This window comes from Neltuma alba, unplaced genomic scaffold (assembly GCF_004799145.2).
Source record: "Neltuma alba isolate B1F8T4 unplaced genomic scaffold, ASM479914v2 tig00011524_pilon, whole genome shotgun sequence".
Classification (NCBI taxonomy): Eukaryota; Viridiplantae; Streptophyta; class Magnoliopsida; order Fabales; family Fabaceae; genus Neltuma; species Neltuma alba.
In genome coordinates, this window is record NW_021636190.1 from 26,375 (window position 1) to 45,546 (window position 19,172).

General features: G+C 37.0%; 3 protein-coding genes across 6 annotated transcripts; 2 read left to right on the top strand and 1 right to left on the bottom strand.

Moving 5' to 3' along the window:
• The first annotated feature begins 731 nt into the window (after positions 1–731).
• LOC114714647 (uncharacterized) lies at positions 732–9,208 on the top strand. Of its 2 annotated transcripts, none has more exons than XM_028899406.1 (9): positions 732–869; positions 1,547–3,189; positions 3,294–3,648; positions 4,262–4,346; positions 4,563–4,619; positions 5,899–5,958; positions 6,056–6,277; positions 6,701–8,209; positions 8,376–9,208. In XM_028899406.1, exons 2-9 carry the CDS (start codon positions 1,653–1,655, stop codon positions 8,910–8,912), a joined length of 4,362 nt encoding a protein of 1,453 aa, XP_028755239.1. In that variant the 5' UTR covers positions 732–869; positions 1,547–1,652; the 3' UTR covers positions 8,913–9,208. The 2 variants fall into 2 exon arrangements, with proteins under 2 accessions (XP_028755239.1, XP_028755240.1); XM_028899407.1 differs by lacking the exon at positions 732–869 and adding an exon at positions 956–1,263.
• A 1,535-nt stretch (positions 9,209–10,743) lies between these two features.
• On the bottom strand, positions 10,744–12,131 carry LOC114714630 (uncharacterized). The gene is made up of 2 exons (XM_028899377.1): positions 11,706–12,131; positions 10,744–10,826 (listed from the first exon to the last, which is right to left on the bottom strand). The coding sequence occupies exons 1-2, from the start codon at positions 12,046–12,048 to the stop codon at positions 10,798–10,800; spliced, it is 372 nt and encodes a 123-aa protein (XP_028755210.1). The 5' UTR covers positions 12,049–12,131; the 3' UTR covers positions 10,744–10,797.
• Positions 12,132–16,550: 4,419 nt separating this feature from the next.
• Positions 16,551–18,288, top strand: LOC114714627 (uncharacterized). 3 transcript variants are annotated; one of them, XM_028899374.1, is made up of 4 exons: positions 16,551–16,677; positions 16,863–16,974; positions 17,082–17,138; positions 17,538–18,288. In XM_028899374.1, the coding sequence occupies exon 4, from the start codon at positions 17,543–17,545 to the stop codon at positions 18,071–18,073; it is 531 nt and encodes a 176-aa protein (XP_028755207.1). In that variant the 5' UTR covers positions 16,551–16,677; positions 16,863–16,974; positions 17,082–17,138; positions 17,538–17,542; the 3' UTR covers positions 18,074–18,288. The 3 variants fall into 3 exon arrangements, with proteins under 3 accessions (XP_028755207.1, XP_028755206.1, XP_028755208.1); XM_028899373.1 differs by having other exon boundaries at positions 16,675–16,974; XM_028899375.1 differs by lacking the exon at positions 16,863–16,974 and having other exon boundaries at positions 16,675–16,862.
• The last annotated feature ends 884 nt before the right edge of the window (positions 18,289–19,172 follow it).

Consider the following 19,172-nt stretch of genomic DNA (forward strand, 5'->3'; position numbering starts at 1 on the left):
CATAAAATTTAAATGATTTTTTTCACTTTTTATTTTGTTAAGATTACTATAAATAAGACAATTCACTATTTGTTTACAATATCATACACTATAGAATATCAAGACAAAAGTCACAGTGATAGATTTCAATCATAGAAAAGACCTTGAAGGTGAAATAAAATATCAACGGCCTCTTAGAATTAGAAGAAGAGAAAAAAGTTTACAAATGCTCACTAATTTTGGAAATAATTATCTTAATAACCTCTTATATAGATGCTCAAAGAACTCTCTTATGTAGAAATTTTATGACTGATAGAGGTTAACAAATTAAAAGGGCATATAATTAAAATATCTTCTCACCTCCCCTCCAAAAACCCCACTTTTGGAGGGGAGGCTAGAATCTCCCTCCTTTAAAAACATCTTAACCAAACGAGGGTGGAAGAGTCCCCTCCCCTCCTAAAAAATTATACCAGCCAAACAAGGGTTCCCTCCTCCCCTCCGAAAACCCCATACAAACATAGTAAGAGTATAAGATCCGTTTCCTACGGTCACGATTTTAACTCCACCAGGAGTGGGTTCGATTGCTCATCCTTGCAACGACGTCGTTTTAGTAAGTGAATCGTTCCGATCTTTTGTTACGCGAACTCTTGTGGTTTGCTGGAACTGGGATACACCTGCGTCGTTTTAAGGAGCGCGCGTGAGACAAAACGCACCCACGGAGAACGAGGGAAAATTTCCGTTTGGCAGGAACAAGACCGCAAGACGCAAATCGGAGAACAAGCAAAGCAAGCAAGCAAACGACAACGTATTGCTTCTTCAACCTTTAGCTCCTTGACGGCAGTCTTTCGGAGCAGAAATTCGGTCCGGTGTAGCTTGGCAACTCATCGCTGGTAAATGCGCATTATTGATCTCTATTTTATTCGCTCTCTGCTTCTCTGTGTAATTCACACTCGCTTCATGATGTTGTTGAGGTTGTTGCTTTAGATTTTTAGGGTTTATTTCTTGGGCTGTATTGGCAATTGTGCAAACCGCAATTCCCTCCCTTCAAACCCTTGAACTCAATTATGATCAATGCCTTAATATGATTCAAAGGGAGTATTAGGATTTATGTCGTCACTCTGGAACTGACAAATTTTTCCAGGACTTGGGTGAATTTACCACATTTTGCCTTGGAAAGTCATGTTCTGATGCCGATATTGACGGGTTTAACAACGGGAGTGTGGTGTTAGTTACTTTTGGGCTGTGGAAGGGGCTTTTGAAATCCTCTAATTTTGGTGTATGCTGGTAATGAATCGATTTGTGCCTGCAAAGCTGTCTTGGTTTGAAAACATGTGAAGGGATCTGCTACATTGCATATTGTGCTTCTGAATTGTTACTTGCCATTCCTATATTCCTTTAATCCTGTGATTATTATATTTATGATTATATTTTTCTTACCAAGCAACCGTTTGTCTCTGTTTAAGCATGTAATGATCACACTCACGCTCTAGGAATAACAAGTGAAATATAACAAGTAACAGCACTTTTCCTGAGACTTTTACTTATTCCTGGTTTCTGCTTTCTCCAGGCTCTATAGTGATTTCAACCTCTGTGTGAATATTTTTCCTACAAGCAGCACTTTTGAATCCTCTGAGGCTCGAGCATAAAGAACAGTCATATATTGTTTGTGTGAGATGCCCTCTTGTTCAAATGCACAGCCAACGAATGTTGGCTGTGCCAAGGATCGCATTATGTTGCATTCTACTGATAGCCATGAAAGAATTTTGAAAACTGAGGAGGCACAAGATGAGGAAGAAGAGGAGGAGGATGCAGATTTCAATCCTTTTGTAAAGGAAACCCCATCACAAGAAGCATCTTCAAGTTTGATCTCTGAGGTTGATGGTGTGGATGGTGATGTTGCTGACAGCAGTTTCCCTGTGAATATGAATTCATCAAAACTAACCACTAAGGAGTCAATCTGTGCCATAGAAGATCGTGAACATGGTGAGGAGGAAATTGCAGTGCATTCATCACTTTCTGAGGATGGAACATGTGAACAAGAATTGCAAAAGAATGCTATTTTCAGTTCTAAAAAGAGAAAATCAGCTATGAATTCTGAGTCAGAAACTAATCAAGAGAAGGACAATGGCTTAAGTAGTAAGACTGATGATTATGCATTGAAGACAGGAGAATTAAATAATGCAACAAAACCCCAAAATCTAGTAGTAGAAACAGATGATAGTGATGCCATCTGTACTCGCACCAGAGCCCGGTATTCGCTTGCAAGTTTCACTCTTGATGAACTTGAGACTTTCCTTCAAGAGAGTGATGATGATGATGACCTTCAAAATGTTGATGATGAAGAAGAATATAGGAAATTTCTCGCAGCTGTGTTACAGGGTGGAGATGATGAAGGTCTATCCCCTCATGGAAATGAAAATGTTGATGATGAAGATGAGGATAATGATGCAGACTTTGAGATCGAGCTTGAAGAATTACTAGAGAGTGATATTGAAGAAAATGCAGCTGTGAAGACTCGAAAAGAGTATGAAGGAGCTGCACGACGACCTGAGACTAGGCAAAATCGGCGCCAAAAGGTTTCTTCTCAATGTGAGAAGAAGACTTTAGGACTGGCTAAGAAGCCATTGCGGCCCATTTTGCCAAATATGTCCAATGGGACACCTGCTTCAGGGAAAGTTTTGATGCCTGATGTTACTTTGAGCTTTCAGTCTTGTGCTTCAGGAAATGGTCTTGTAAATGGGTTTACTCCTCAACAGATTGGTCAGTTACACGTGTTGATTCATGAGCATGTGCAGCTTCTTATTCAGGTATTTTCTTTGTCAGTTTTTGATCCTTCGCGGCAACACATTGCTTCTCAGGTTCAAGATTTGCTTTTTGAGTTGCTTAACAAACGCAACAAAGTAGTATCTTCAAAAAGTGTGCCATACCCTAGTATTTGCTTTTATCCATCAAATGTCTTCTCATCTGTCTCTAATGGAGGGCAGTACGACACAGAATCTTCTTGTTCATATGATGCACAGAGAATGTATCTTTCCCAATCAAATCAGTGTTCTTCCGAAGGAAGATGTGGATATAATTCAAGCTGGTCAATTTCTTCTCAAGACATCGAGGGTTCTCTACCATCATCTTTTGTTAGAGGCCCTATAATATCTATTCTTGATGTTGCTTCCCTTAATTTTGTTGGAAGATTTGTAGATGATGTTAATTATGGTAAGTCATATTAAAGATGTCAAGTGTTTTATGTGCTTTGCCGTTATATTATGGTTAAGAAGAGTGGCCTTTACATATCTAGGCATTGGATTGAAATTTTGCAGCCATCCAAGAGTGTCGGAACCGTTACTTGAAATCTGGATGTGAGATGCATGCTGAGAAGGAGCCTCTCTTTCCTTGTTTTTCATCATTATCCAATGCTCCTAATGAAGTTTCAAGTGGAAATACCTCTGCAGCTGGCAATGTGGTCCCAACTTCACCTGGTCAGCAGCAGCCTAAGAAAACATTGGCTGCCATGCTTGTTGAAAGTACAATGAAGCAATCAATTGCTTCAGTACCTAAGGAAATTGCTAAGTTAACTCAAAGATTTCTGCCTATGTTCAATCCAGTATTATTTCCACATAAGCCACCCCCACCAGCAGTTGTAAACAGGGTACTGTTCACTGATTCAGAGGATGAGTGAGTTGCAGATCTTCTCTTTCTGAACCATCTGTATTTAGTGCCTTTCTGGTTATGATTCTTGATCTTATCTGCTTGAAGTTCTTGACTTTCTGGCCTTGAACTTGATGGTAAAGCAGTTCCCCCCCCCCTTTTTTGGTTATTTATTAGCGCATATTTAAACATATTTGTATATGCAAGAAGAAAAACTTGCTATGATGAATCACCGTAAAAAATATCTTTAACTGCATTTGTTCTTTGTCATCTTTTCTTTGCTAATTTTCCTTTCTTTCTTTTTATTTTGTTGGTATACTTTCTTTACCTTTCAAACTGTTCTTGCCTTTCCTTGTTCTCCTTGGCCAGACCTATTAGCTCGTAATGAAATTCCTTTTTCCTTGGAGAAACAATTAAGGATGTTGCTGTCTTATTTAGCTTCAGAATGTATGATAGCCTATTCTGGTCCTACTGAGGTGTAAGATGACCAAGTGTGTTTCTGTCCTTTTAATTTATACATTATTCCTCTTTGGTTTTTTAGTTGACTTTGATTTTCTGCATTTCTCTTGTTATCGCTGCTTTTTATCCTCATCATTTACAAGAAGCTCATGCAGTTGACATTTCTTTTCTATGATTACAGATTACTGGCCTTAGGGTTATTAGAATATAATACAGATTGGAAAGCCATTCAACAACGTTTTCTACCCTGCAAGTCTAAGCATCAGGTGATTATACGGTGCAGTACGTTTTACACTTATCATGCCACGGTGATTTTGTTCTGAAGTTTTGTAGACATTCTGTGATGAAATGCAAATTTGTGCTTTTGTTTTTGTTTTAGTTTTTCTCAGCTTTTGGTTTAAATGTTATGTTTGGACGAGCAGCTTCATTGTGGTGGTAAAAACTTTGTGACTGATCTAGGATATGGGGTCATTTACTTGCAGATTTTTGTCAGGCAGAAAAACCGCTGCTCTTCAAAAGCTCCAGATAATCCAATAAAGGTGAATTCAAGTGCTTAAATTATATGATTAATTACAATGATGAATGTATGCTTGTTTATAGTGATAGATAGAGCAAATTTTGTTGATGAGAATCCGAAGTATTGCAAAACGTCTTTTTGTAGCTGTGGTCCCCTCTCTCTCTCTCTCTCACACACGCGCGCGCGCACTCTTTCTCCCCAATAAGAGCAAAGAGTTTATTCCAAAGGTAACTCACTGCTGGACAGTGACAAAATGAACAGCGCAAATTTTCTCACTCAGATTTTCACATGGTTCACAATGGGGGAGAACTCTATGGAGCCATCAGACAGGCTTGTCATTACTATTTATCCTATTGAGGATTGCTGTCAAAAAAACAAATTACTTTACTGGGAGCTTGGGGTTTCCAAATTGCTTATCAAGAGCAATATACTAGACAATACGTCATTCTCGAGCACCCTCTTTTTAATGATACTTCTTCTCCCTTTATTATGAGAGCCTATTTATACTATTCTCTTTGTTTCGTTTTATTTCTTGACGAATGCATAGAAGAATATAATCCAATTTAAGTACTTAATTGAAATTTAATTTATAATTATACTATTTTTAATTTCTTTTGTTATGTTTAGATATAATAAATTTAAAATACAACTGGTTCAATTGAACCATGAACCATTGTCTTAACTGGTTTAATGATTGGTCCAAATTTCAAAATATTGCAAATGATATTGTATCTTGTATTCCAACTAATCTGAAGAATCCAATTCCGCAAGAATTTCCTCTTTCATAATCTGAAAGTTGACTTTCTCCTTCAAGGCTTTCGATTTTCATCATGAACAAGGGTTTCTCAACCACATATTTCCAAAGCGAAAAGGAGAAGGGCCCATTGAACTCTGCAAAGCCCCTTTTAATGGATAGGATTAGATAGATAAAAAAAAGGGTCATTGTTATTGAAAAGTTATCTGATTAGGTAAGTTGCTGACTATATTAGGTTGTCTAATATGCTAGTCGTAAGAAATTATGGTGTTGAGCAATATCAGAACATAGATAAATTTTTCTTTTCGAAAGAGAAAATGAAAGAATAGTTCATGATGGAAGGGGGAAAAAGTACATTGTTTATGGATAAGGAACTATCCTTACAGGGATTTTACATCAGTTAATGAAAAGGACAGGAAGCTTTAGTTTAAAGCTATTGCACTCTAGCAGACTTCGTATTGACGCTGTATAGCATGCGTGTAACCACAGTAACTCAATAAGTTAGTTAATATAAATCTTGATATTGTTGCTTGCCTTTTTCATGCAGGCGGTCAGACGAATGAAAACTTCTCCATTAACTGCAGAGGAGATAGCGCGTATTCATGAGGTAGTTTATTGAACAATGTATATGGTTTAAAATCTATGGATATCTTCTTTGATAGACAGGCATTATGCCTTGCTGATACATGACCTAAAACACACAGGGACTTAAGGTTTATAAATTTGACTGGATGTCAGTATGGCAATATCTTGTCCCACATAGAGATCCATCCTTGCTTCCACGTCAGTGGCGTATTGCTCTTGGGACTCAAAAGTCATATAAGCTAGATGCAGCCAAAAAGGAGAAGCGAAGATTGTACGAGTCAAAAAGAAGAAAGTTGAAAGCTGCTACTTTGGAGAGTTGGCAAACTGTATCTGATAAAGAGGTTTGTTTTTAGGCCTTGCCCGTATTTACCATGAATTTGTCATGGTGCCTCACATGTAGCATCGAGGTGACTGCCTGAAGGGCTTATGACGACTAATATTCAGGCTGAAAATGTTTCAAAATGCTGTCTTGAATTTGCCATTCAAACGCAGCTCACATGCAAATGCAACTGCATAGGAAGCTATAAGTCACAGAAATTGTTTTTCGTGCTGGTAAATGTGTGGGCATACCATTGATTTGTGGCCTGATTGGTTTATTTGCACATAAAGGTGTTTTTAACTTGTGTACCTAAATTTGCAAACCAAGCTCTTAACTCTGCTGCTAAGTTCATGAACCTATGCAATAGGGCTGAGGCTATGGCATTGAAGGTTTAATGCTGACTGATAATAAATTTACTATCATAACCTGTTGCACTTTATTGCAGGTTTGTGAGGACGAACTTGCTGGCACAGAAAGTTGGATGGATGATTCAGACGTTGCTTATGTCCATCAGGCATTTTTGGCCGATTGGAGGCCAGAGAGAGCCATTGCTATGTGTCCTGAACGCTCTCCTGCAGAAGACACAGAAGTAAACCCTGTCAATGATGCTATGGCACAAGAGGCTTCTCAAAACAACATTCAACAAAATCAAAACAGTGCAGGCGGGAAAGCTGGACCCAAGATTGGTGGTAGGGATGCATTTCCTTTTGTATCTAAGCTTCCACAATTTCAAATTTCATCTGACTTAAGTAGTGGTCTACATGGTGTTCCTAGTGCCATCAAACCTAGAAACCCAGTTTTTGATATGACAATGTCTAACTCCAAATACCACTATCGGCCATATCGTTCTCGGAAAGTAAATAGCTCCCACTTGGTGAAATTAGCACCAGACTTGCCCCCAGTAAATCTCCCTCCATCTGTTCGTGTAGTTTCTCAGACAGCCTTTAAAGGATACCAGTGTGGAACATCTAAGATTTACCCTTCTGGAGGTGGTGCTACTCATAGGAAAGATCATTCTGCTCCAATTTCACCTGCTGAAAAATGCGGAAGTGTTCATCCAGTTGTGAGTACAAGGCTTACAGCATATGATAATGCTACTGGTTCTCAACATGAAAGATCTGGCACTGTGGGGGTTAGATCTTTTGCAGAAAAAGGCCCTAGTAGTGATCTCGAAATGCATCCTTTATTGTTTCAAGCCACTGAAAACATGGCTTATTATCCATTGAAATTTAATTCAGGCACTTCTAGCTCCTTTAGTTTCTTTTCAGGAACTCAACCACAATTAAATCTAAGTCTCTTCCATCGGCCTCACCAGCAAAACCATGATGATGGTTCTAATAAATCTTCAAAATCAAAAGGTTGTACTTCAAGGTCCAATGGCTTTGATTTCCATCCGCTTCTGCAGAAATCAAATGATTCGCAATTGCAAACAAGTTTTGATACCGTTCAGACTGAGTCACTGGCTCCGAGTGGTATGCCAGCTACAAATACAAATACATCTTCTAGTATAAATGGAAAGTCCAATGAGCTTGACTTGGATATTCACCTAAGTCATGCATCTGGAAAGGATAAATCTATTGAAATCAGACCCTTGGAAGCAAATGACCCACTGGGATGCACAATAAATGCAACAAATTGTGGAACTGCAGCAAAACCTTTAGAGACTGGTGTTCCCTCAAGTCAGGAGGGTGAAAAAAGCCCTACAGTTAGCAGTAGCAAGCTCGTTTCATGGGCTCATCCCCAGCTGTTGGTTTCTCCCAGTGATAATATCAGCAGATGTGACATTGATGATCTTGGTGATAATTCTCATCCTGAGATTGTGATGGAACAGGAAGAATTAAGTGACTCTGAGGAAGATATAGAAGAACACGTGGAGTTTGAGTGTGAGGAGATGGCTGACTCTGAAGGAGAAAATAGTTCTGGCTGCGAACAACTTATTGAGGCACATGATAAGGTATTTGTGTCCTTTTAGTTGGTTGCTAGCGTTTTTTTTTTTTCCCCTGTTGTGATTTTCTTGTCAGGTTCATATCACTTTAAAGAATATCATATTTTGTACGAGGTGAATTGCTGATTCACATGTTCTCAGTTAACTGATTTTCTTTATTACTTTGTTTTGATAGGAAATCCTATATTCTGCAGTAGAGAAAGTTACAGAGAGTTCTTTTATGGAAAGCTCATCTGAACCCCCGTCCAATTGCAACACTCAAGCCGATGATAGCCCTGTCAGAGATGATATACGTGCATCAAAAATGGCTCTGTCTAGTGAAGAAAAGGGGGACAAAAGTAGTACTGCATGGTTGAGCTTGGACTCGTGTTCAGCAGATAATGCCGTGGCCTCAACGACCATGCATGAAGTGGGCAGAATCGGTGGAACCATGCAAGAAGAAGTGGGTACAGCCCGTAAAGCTCCAAGTTCTCAAAACGTTGAGTTGTCTCGCACTAGGAGATTTTGCAAGTCAAAATCTTGCAACAAAGCAGTTGCCGAGGACGGACATGCTATTGACATGGTACAGCAGCTGAACCTGGGACCTGTTGCCTTTGCCACACCAAAAAAACCCAGGAAGCATTCCGGTAAATCAAGATCAAGCTTGAATGTAGGATTAACCGTTGAAAGTTCCAGCCATGGTGATAATCATAGATCGAATGATGCACCATGATGACTAACATAGGTTCTTTCGATTTGTCCATATTGATAATTTAGGAATTAATTATCATTTGTAGTTGTGACGATTGCAAGTCATCAGAGCTCAAGTTCTGCTTGCGAATGAATGAAAATGGTGCTTCGTACTTTCTTTTTTTTGGCACTCCCCAGTCCCCGAATAGACACTCGGCAATATTCCTTCTCTTTGTAAATATGAATTGAGAAACCGGGGATGTTTAACTTGGGCTTTGCTCATGTTGACCGATCATGTACAGAAATTTGTTTTATAGTAACCCCTTGTTTGTGGGTAAATTGATTGATTGTATTTCTTACAATCGTTACTTCAATTTTAAACTATATCGTTGGAATAATGCTCGTCTGACCGGTAATTGACAGTGAAAAATTTTCTGCGGGTGGCTCGTGTTTGATACGTACAGCTAAGGTTAACATGTAGTGTCCTCAAGAATTTATTCTAATTGTCAAAGCAGTTTTTTTCCCCCCAAGAAAAAAGTCTCAGCAGCACTGGTCTCTGGGTTGAACCTGAATATGCAACTAATCCATTGGAATTTGGGCTGTGCCTGCATTACATAATGGGTCTTCCCCTTGGCCCGGTTAAGTAATTAATGAATGGCCCAAGCTGTTCCTGGATTCTATTTTTTTTAATTTGGAATTTAATCAGCGAATCTTCTGTTTGAAACAAAACAAAACGATATTAGTGATAAAGCAGAGTCATACATAATTTACCGGAGGAAAAAAAAAAACAAAGGAATCTTCTGTTAAAGTGCGGCCATTTAAAGTTTTCTTCAAAACCTTTCTGCATAAGGCGCATAATAAACGATGCAGATCAGACAAAAATATATGATAGAATTCATAGATGACTGTTCTATTCACATCCTTTGAATTCCATGAAATGCGAGTGCGAACGTGTCTAGATTATGAAAAATATCACACAGCTAATTTCTAAGACTCGGTGCCCTTTTCCTGTGTACAGAAGTTGCAACGTTAATTCTTTTCGCTTGATTTTGTATTTTGATACACAATTGTAACGTTAATTCTGCTACGATGTTAAATTCACGGAATTTAAAGAAGGGAAATTACACTCAGTCCCACAGAGCACAATTAATATCAAAAAGATCCCACAAAATCGTGAAATGATTCTGAAGTCCCCAGGGATCTGTGTGTAATTAATTTTAATTGTGAAATTACCTACTTACCCTTGTTAATTTTATTGCAACAATTCGTTTACAATCTCAACAGTGGCTGTTAACAACCCGAGAAAACGTGATTGACAACCTCGGCAGTGCTCATGACAACTCGCTCTACGGAATGCCAGGGGCGTTGTTGAGGTTGTTAACCACCTCTTCTCAGGTTGTTAACAGCCACTGTTGAGGTTGTAAATAGGTTCAAATTAACAGGGGTAACTACGTAATTTCACAATTAGAATTAATTGCACACAGGTCCCTGAGGACTTCAGAATCATTTCGTGATTTTGAGGGACCTTTTTTATATTAATTGTGCTCTGTGAGACCTGAGTGTAATTTTCCCTTTAAAAAATCTGTGTAAGCTTTACTAGAACTTGATCCTCATGTCAATTGGATAAGACTTGATTTTCACCAATTCCTGTGATCCTGAACATTTCGACCAGTCTAATGTGTTATGCAGAATCCAGTGTCGCTTCTACATTATCGTAATATTAACTATTTCGAAGTTTTAATTCAGATTTAAATGGAAAAATCTTGAATAAACAGCAGCTAAGTCAAGCTGTACCGATTCTGAGCTGGCAATGAGGAATTTAGTTTGCCGTGTGTCACATCCAAACTCACCTGGAGAAGCAGACTACACAGAACTGCAGGTTCATTAAAGAAGACGGAGTAGAAGGGAACATAATATGCTGCTCTTGCTCACGAGATGACCGAAAGACGCTGTATACCTGAAAGAACCATTGAAGATTATGACAGGCAATGTTCAGACGAAATGAACCAGCGATGAGTTTAGAAAAGCGTGTAGCAGAAATAATAATAATAATAACAGTGTACGGTATGAGTTTTCAGCACTAACACAGCAAACTTGAGTTCATACAGTCAACAGCATTTGGAATCTAAATGTCCAGAATCACTATGTTCGGCCCCTTCAGGAGGAAGCTATGTGTTTGAAAGTTATTTGTAATTTAATTTAATTGTGAAGGATTACTGATATTCTGATTTTCAACTCAAACTTAACTGATGAATTTTATTACAAGTAAAATCTGTTAGACACTTGTGATCAAATTTATGATCCTACTAGGCTATTCTTAACCCAATATTACTCTGTTGGGATTTAGGATTGTGACGGAGAAATCTAATCACACTGATTCCTTGTCAATCTCTTGCCAAATGAGATCCAAGGAGTTCATGACTGTTTATTTTGCTTCTGGTTAATTTGATCACTGCTTCATATAGTATTTGACCATTTCATTAAGAAAATTAGTCCGCCTTCCACTATCAGTATAAGATGAGATGAAATACTCATCGATCACTAATAATCCATTTAGTGGTGAAGCAGCTCAAAACATAAATTTTCCCCCGCCGTCTGCAAGTAATTTTCAATCAAATACAACAACTGGTGCGATCCCTTAATTAAGATCGCAGATGTCTCCAATTCTACACGAAATGATGAATATAAATCGACACCAAGGGGAGTCAAACTGACCAAAAAGAGTCTAAGAAATGGCAAAGAGGAATATCAGAAACTAAATGTGCCATTTATTAGGCAGGACAAGAATCATATATAGATCAACTTATTGATACATCATGAATCTATAACTGCTCACTCTCTGCGAAAACTGGAGCAACGGCAAAGAGTTTCTTTCTGAGCAGGCATCGAGGGCTATTGATCCTCAAAGCAAAGCAAGGAACTCCAAAATTGATCTGGTTCATTGCCGGATCGATCTGATCGCTGGACGAAGATGTTGAAGTGGAGGACGAGTGGGACGTAAGAAGTTCGGAGATAGGAATCTGAGCATGCGAATCAAAGATCCGGGATCTTGCACTGAGTTTGAAGTCCCTAAGACGGCCCAGAGCTCCAGGCTTAAGAAACCTATTGTGATAGTAGCATCGCTGGTCCCTGTTGGGAAGCAAGGATTGACACGGCTTCCTTCCCGTAGTTCCTCTCATGGTGTCTGGATCACACAGAGAGAGGGAGAGAGGGATAGAGAGAAATGGGAGGGAAGGTGGTTGGTATAAAAGGAGGAGGAGGAGGAGGAGGAGGAAGGAGAAGAAGGACGTGGCGGGAAACAACGGTCTCATGTGCAGAGAGGGGCGTGAATGGAGGCGCGAGGCGGAGAATTCAAAGTGGGAAGGCGCGGGCAAGGCTAGGGCTTCTCATTTTTTTACACGTGTGAATGTTAAAATTGGAAACAGGAGTTTAGTGAGTAAATTACATATATTAAAAAATTAATTAAATTAATTATTTGTCTCGACAATTACTCTTGTTGATAATAATTTTCTTTAATATGTATAGTCAATGATTGATTGTTTAGGATGAAAATTATAAATCCATGAGATAAGGCAACTTCATATGTTGTTTTCAGTGTTGAAACAAATCACTCAGTGAGCTCTTACTTTATATTACTTTAGATTCTTATATAAGATTTCGTTTGATTTTTGTTTTAGTCATAAATATAGATCCCAATTTATTTTATTTTTTATATTTATTTATTATTTTCAAGGTAGTCATTCTGATAATGATAGTTTTAACTGACAAACTTGATTAGTCAAAGATATTATAGGAAAAATAACATCTATTGATTACAAATAACTAATTTGATTTGTTTCCTTCATCTATTCAATTAATCAACTAATTCTTATATTTGGGACGGAAGTAGTATTAATATCAGATGAATTAATATTTTACATTCATATGTCATCCAAAAAAAGGTTCAACAAATCACAGTAGTTTTTAGGCATAAATAGTTTGATTTATTTATCATGTTTTATGCAGCAATAGACATGATTTATTACATAAACCGGGAATGAATCCCTGCGATGAAACGGAAGTTCAAGCTTTGAAGGGCTGCATTAGGAGAAGGGGCTGACCAAACCCCTTTTCCGTTTGTGTCTTGTTTTGCATTAAATGGAAGGGGAGGGCCATTTTGGGAGAAGGCGGGGGGGAAGCCTGAACATTGCCTAATGTGCTTTGATTTGTTGGGCATTGAAGCGACACGACACGAACACAGTGTGGTTGCAGTTCCAGTGGCAGGCTGATAAGACTGATACATTCATCATGTCATATCAATCCCTCCTCAGCAGCCCCTGCACCTGCAACCCCCTGCCTCCTCCTCATCCCCTCATTACTCCTCTTTTTTATTTTTAAAAAATGTTGGTTATGACTTTTTAAATATACAAACACTTAAAAAAAATTTTATATCAATTTACATGAAAATAGTTTTTTGGTAGATAAATCAAACGCTCTCTTAACCCCGCACACAACTTAACAATAATTCTTATTTTTTAATATATATTACCTTTTTCAATCTTAATTAATTTTGTTTATAGTTAGAATCAGAGGTAGTATTACGTATACTATATTTAATGTTTGTTTTTAATTTTAATTTTATTCATTTTTATTAAAATAAATGAGATATACATGAAAGATTTATAAGCATGGAGAGAGATAACTTTAATAATAAGAATAAAATTAAATTTTTTCTGCTAATTTAATAAATTTTTTATATGAGACGATTCGTTCCAAGTTAGTTATATTAAAGCGCTATATATTTGAAATCGATTATCGATTTTGTTGAAGAAATATTGAGTGTAATTTGGAATCTAAGCATGTTAGGCGGCGAAAACGAAAAAACTTTCTATTAGTATTACTAATAGTAGTTATAAAGAATTGGTTGAATAAAATTCACGATTTAAATAAAACAAAACTCGTGAGTTAAATAATCGAAGAATGCTAACACACACATGATAAATGTCCCAAGAAAACAAACAATTCAAAGTTAAACTCCTCGCAAAGTCAGAAGACAAACCCGCATTGCATGATCAGAATCATTGATCCATTACTACAATCGCACAGTCACTGCAAACGACACAATAATGAATCAATCCACACCAAGTCCACAACATTATATAACTCAAATTAACCCCAGAACCATGCTACCGCCGTCCTTAATGCTAATACTATTTTCTACTACTCTTTCGATCTTTAATATGATACCTATTTAATTAATTTGATTATTTAATTAATTTGATTAGATTAAGAAAATTATGTAAGTTAGTTAATTATAAAAAATGTGACACGTTTTTCCTAAAATATTGTAATAATCTTTCTTAATACCCCTCTCTCTTCTACTTGATTATGATTAAGAGAGTATCTATAAGGGTAATTTAGAAAAATTAATAAATATGAAAAATGAGTCTTGTATTTAGAACAAAAACAAACTCAATAATTGGGTTCTATATTAAGGACCAAAGGAGTATTAATATAAAAATTAGTTTGATTTTTAATTTGATTCTAAATATAAGATTTCAATACATTTTATTTTTTATATTTATCCATTTTTTAAAAGTAATCTTGTAATAGTTACATATATTAAAGATTCCATCAAACGGTAATTCTAACCAATACACATGATTAGCAATGACATTCTAGAAAAAACAACACCTATTTATTATAAACAACTAATTTAATAAACTTTCTTAATATATTCAAATTAATCAATTAGGTGTTGTCTTTTCTAAAATACCCTTATCAATCATATGTATTAATTCAAATTTTTGAATTACCATTTGATGAAACATTGAATATGTATAGCTACTATAAATACTATTTTAAAAAATAGATAAATATAAGAAATAAAAAGGATTTGAGTCTTATATTTATAACTAAATTAAATATCAAACTAACTCTTATATTAAGGAGTTGTGATAGATGATAAATATTTACTATAACTTTTTAAATTTATCCTTTTTATATATGATATGAATTATATTAGTAACATCTAAATAAATATATCGAACCAACAAAAGTAACGATTATAATTATCTTAGGTGTGATCTGAATCTGTGATAGTCTCACATGCCGTGTCTTTTTTTTTTTTTTTTAATATTAATATGAAGTAAAATTGATGCTGATCACGATCAAGAAGAGAACCGTATGGATGGAACCCCAGGACGTGACTTTGCACGGTTAAAAAGCTCCCATGCATTTATGAATATTTGGTGATTTATAAATCCCATTTTGCTTTGGCTTGGTTGCCATGTTATTATCCTCCAACATTCTAATATTACAAAACTTGTCCGTGAACTCAAAAACATAACTCTCAAGTCATAAATATGACTCTCTTTTACCTTTCTTAGTACAGCATGAAGATTTAAGATGCTATGTTTTTTTGTTTTTCGCCTAATGAAAAAAGCTCACATATTTAATGCATTCATGAAGGCCAAAAACATTAGCACATTTGGCATCTCGCACTAATATTAAATATTAAATTTAAACAAATAATTAATTTTTTGACTCGTATATAATGGACATTGATAGTTACTTGAGGTATTGAGGTTGGGAAGACATGCGTGTTATATAGGATGCGATCAACATAATATAGAACTAAACCACGTGTCTTGTCGTTGGCCAAAATACAGAAGACATATGAATTCATAAGAATTCAATTTAATCCTCGATATCTTATCTTAATAATACAACCTATTTATGATACACCAATACAAAATACGCGCATTATTCGAGTTTTAATTAAGTATTTTGAAAAAAAAAAAGGATTTAAAAAGATTAATAACGTACAGCTAAAATTTGACTTTCTTTCCCACTTTTGACTTTTGAAACATTTCAGAAAAGGAAAAAACATACAAATGCTTAAGATATGCATATTATGTATCATATTCGTATCTAAAACACATCTAGATCAAAATGTGTTTTATATATGTATATATATCATAAAATAGTACGTACGAATTTAAAACATGTCGTACAATATACGATACATGAATCGTATCTAATACATATCTAAATCAAAATGTGTTATATATATCATAAAATACACAACACATGTATCGTATCTGATACGTATTTTAGTGTATATATATTTATATTTTCCCTTTTTTTCATTGAAATATAAGAGGTACATGGGACCTACAATCTCAGGAAGACGTATGGCCAGATATGTTCCTATCCATATAATCAAACGGACCATCCTGCCGTGTAATACGAAGTTAGACACACCCTTAGACAAATCCCTGAGGCCCCGGGCTCTCCCCTCCCTCTAGCTACAACTCTCTCTCTCTCTCTCTGTGCAACTGTGCAGTATTAATAATCCCACAGCACAGGAAGGAGGAGGAAAGCATTGAGAGAGAAGAAAAGGGAGAGAGTAACAGTTGGAAAGGAGGAACCACATCGTCATTCGTCAGCAACAAGTCGCTCCATATCTCAATGTCATAGTAATACCCAACCAACTGGCTTTTACTTCATTCATAAGCTGTAAGCTCCCTCTTCTATGCACAATACAATATTATTAAAGCCTTCCCTTGGGCTCACACTTTCACATAGGCATACAGATAGATAAAGGGCAAGAGAAAAATCCCCCTCATAGCCTTTTCTCTCTGGTATCCGCCGAATGAGCATCCTGTGCTGCGGGTTTTAGAGGATAAGGTTTTGCGAATCACTAATAACAGTAGTACGGTCGCCCCAATCCTTCTTCTCCACCTCTCTCAATCAAGGCTGCAGCCTTTTCAGGCCCTCCCGCCCTTTTTTTATCTAAAGAAAAAACAAGAAGTTTGATAAAATGGGTTTGTCTTTTGCTCTTTCCTCTTCTTGTTCTTTATGGAAACACTGCTCTGATGGGACTTGTTCATCTCTGGGTTTGCTCAATGCAGGACCTGAACCCCACCTCCTGCTTATTGTCCTTCTTCTGCTACCTCCTTTGGCTTCTAGCGATTAACCGCCCTGTGTGCATTATTTGATTTATTTCCAGGTAACAGGTTTTTAATGGGCTCATCAAAAGGAACTGAGATTCACACCATGACCCATCATTTTCTGTTGCTTCTCTTTACTAAATGAGGCTCTTTTCCAGGCGTTATATTACAGTAATAACAATAATAATACCAAGCTTTTTTTTTTCTTCTTTTTTTTGCTTTTATGCTCTCATATGCTTCTCTTGTCTTTTTCTATCTCCTAATTTGTCTCTTTCCAGGTACTATTCTGTTGAGCCTGGTCTCTTGAAACCTGTGATCTCTCTGGAGGCATTAAGGTGATTTACAAAGCTTCGTCCTTTACCCTGGCTGGTTGGTGCGTTGGGGGTTTCTTGGTGTTCCAATTTCAGAAATTTTTATTTTCTGAAGTCCCTTGTTTCTTTGGAGGGTTTTGAAAACAAAAGCAAGGTAGATTCCTGATGTTATTCTCTTACACACCTTTCTGCTTTTTGATTCCCAATGAGAGAAAACTATTTTTTTAAAAATAAAAAGCCTATTTTTATCTCTTTAGTATCCGCATTCATGATGGGAAATTTTCTTTATTTATCATCTATCTCTACATATACTGAAACAAGAAACCCTGTCATCCGTCACCCCTCATCCCTCAAATCTCCCCCAACACATTTTCTCTCTGTTTCATGTCATAAGTACCCATCTGACTCTTGAGGGTTTTACAGCAAAAATGGCTGCTTGGGATGATCTTCTGAGTAAAACCCATATAGGCGATGAAGAGTTCGATGAAGAAGAAGTGTGGGGATTGGCGGAGGAGAGGGATGGGTCAAGCCCCAAAGTGAAGAAAGTTGCTTCTAAAGATTCCTCTGGTTCTTCCTCTGCATGGCACTCACCTGCTGCTCCAAGAAAGATTCCGAGGGCAAGCTCACAAACCAGCCATAAGTTTGAAGCGCTTCAGGGTTCTTCAGCTCCTCTGAACATTCCTGACTGGTCTAAAATTTATCAGAAAAATGTGAAGACGGGGCCAAAAATTGATGGAGAAGAAGAACATGAACATGATAAAAATGGTGGTGATGAGGAGGAAGAAGATGGAGATGATGAAGATCGTATCATTCCCCCGCATGAATGGCTTGCTAGGAAGCTTGCAAGGAACCAGATTTCCTCTTTCTCTGTGTGTGAAGGCGCAGGGAGGACGCTCAAAGGGAGAGATCTTAGCAAAGTGAGAAATGCTATCTTGTCCAAAACTGGTTTCATAGAGTAGCAGTATCAGCGAAGCTGATTCTTGGCCACCACTGTAATGGTTCGATCATGTCATTGTCGGCTTCTTCCATATTTTATTCTCTTTCTTCTTTGGCAATCTCCACCACAATCTGATCTCCTCGTCATCATCGTCGTTAGACTTAGATGCCATGCAATCTATTTTGTTTTGATTATTCGCACTTACACACACTATGGGAGATGATGAATGATGATGAACTGATGCTGCCAGTGGGGGAAAAATGAAGTCCCTTTATGAGGTCTGTTTTTGTTGTTTTTTTTTCCCTGGGAAGTGGGAGATTGGGAAAATATTTGAGTGTTTCAGTCCGAAGTTTTGTATGTTTTACTGGAAAAAAAAATTATAATATATGCTTTTAGTTGTAATGGCATGCCCAACTCCATCCCTCATGTGGAAGAGTTAATTTTTTATTGCCCTTTAAATCTTTTTCTCTGCCTCTGGTTGGTTCTAATCTTCTCTAAACTGCCAGTCATCATCGTTAAACGTTCTCTTCATTTTTTGTGTTGTTTTTGGGTTAACGTTTAACAAGCTTGTTGTTCTCTTCATGCATATCCTTAATTATAATTATTTAAAAGGGTGTTAGGCTGTTGAGCAACCCTGCCATCAGTGGAAAAAAATATAATTTATATGAGGGTTTGATATCTACTTTGAAAAAGCAAATGAAAACCTCAAGGTTTTCAAAGGGATCTTATGGAGATTCTTATTTGTCATTAGAATGAGAGGCCACTGCCATCGTGAGTATGGAATAAAAATGGAAGTTGCATATGAAAAGTGCAGAATCTTCCTGCGATCTGCAGTATTGAGAGAAAAAGAAGATTGTCATTACAAGAAAAAGGCGTTTAGTTGAGAATATCTGATCCTTTTGAGTATATATGGACACTTAACACACATACAGAAAAGTAGTGGTGTCCCTTCGGCCGACACAAATCACAAAATGATGAAGCATCAAAGAGGCAGGCATTTGAGAGGTTCAGAAAAATTCAGCCTTCTCCATTGCCTTTTTTCTCTTTGGTGGCTGGGACCATCATCATTTGGCCTTCTAGGCTTACGCCCAACTTTCATTTTCATATTCAGATGCATGCCT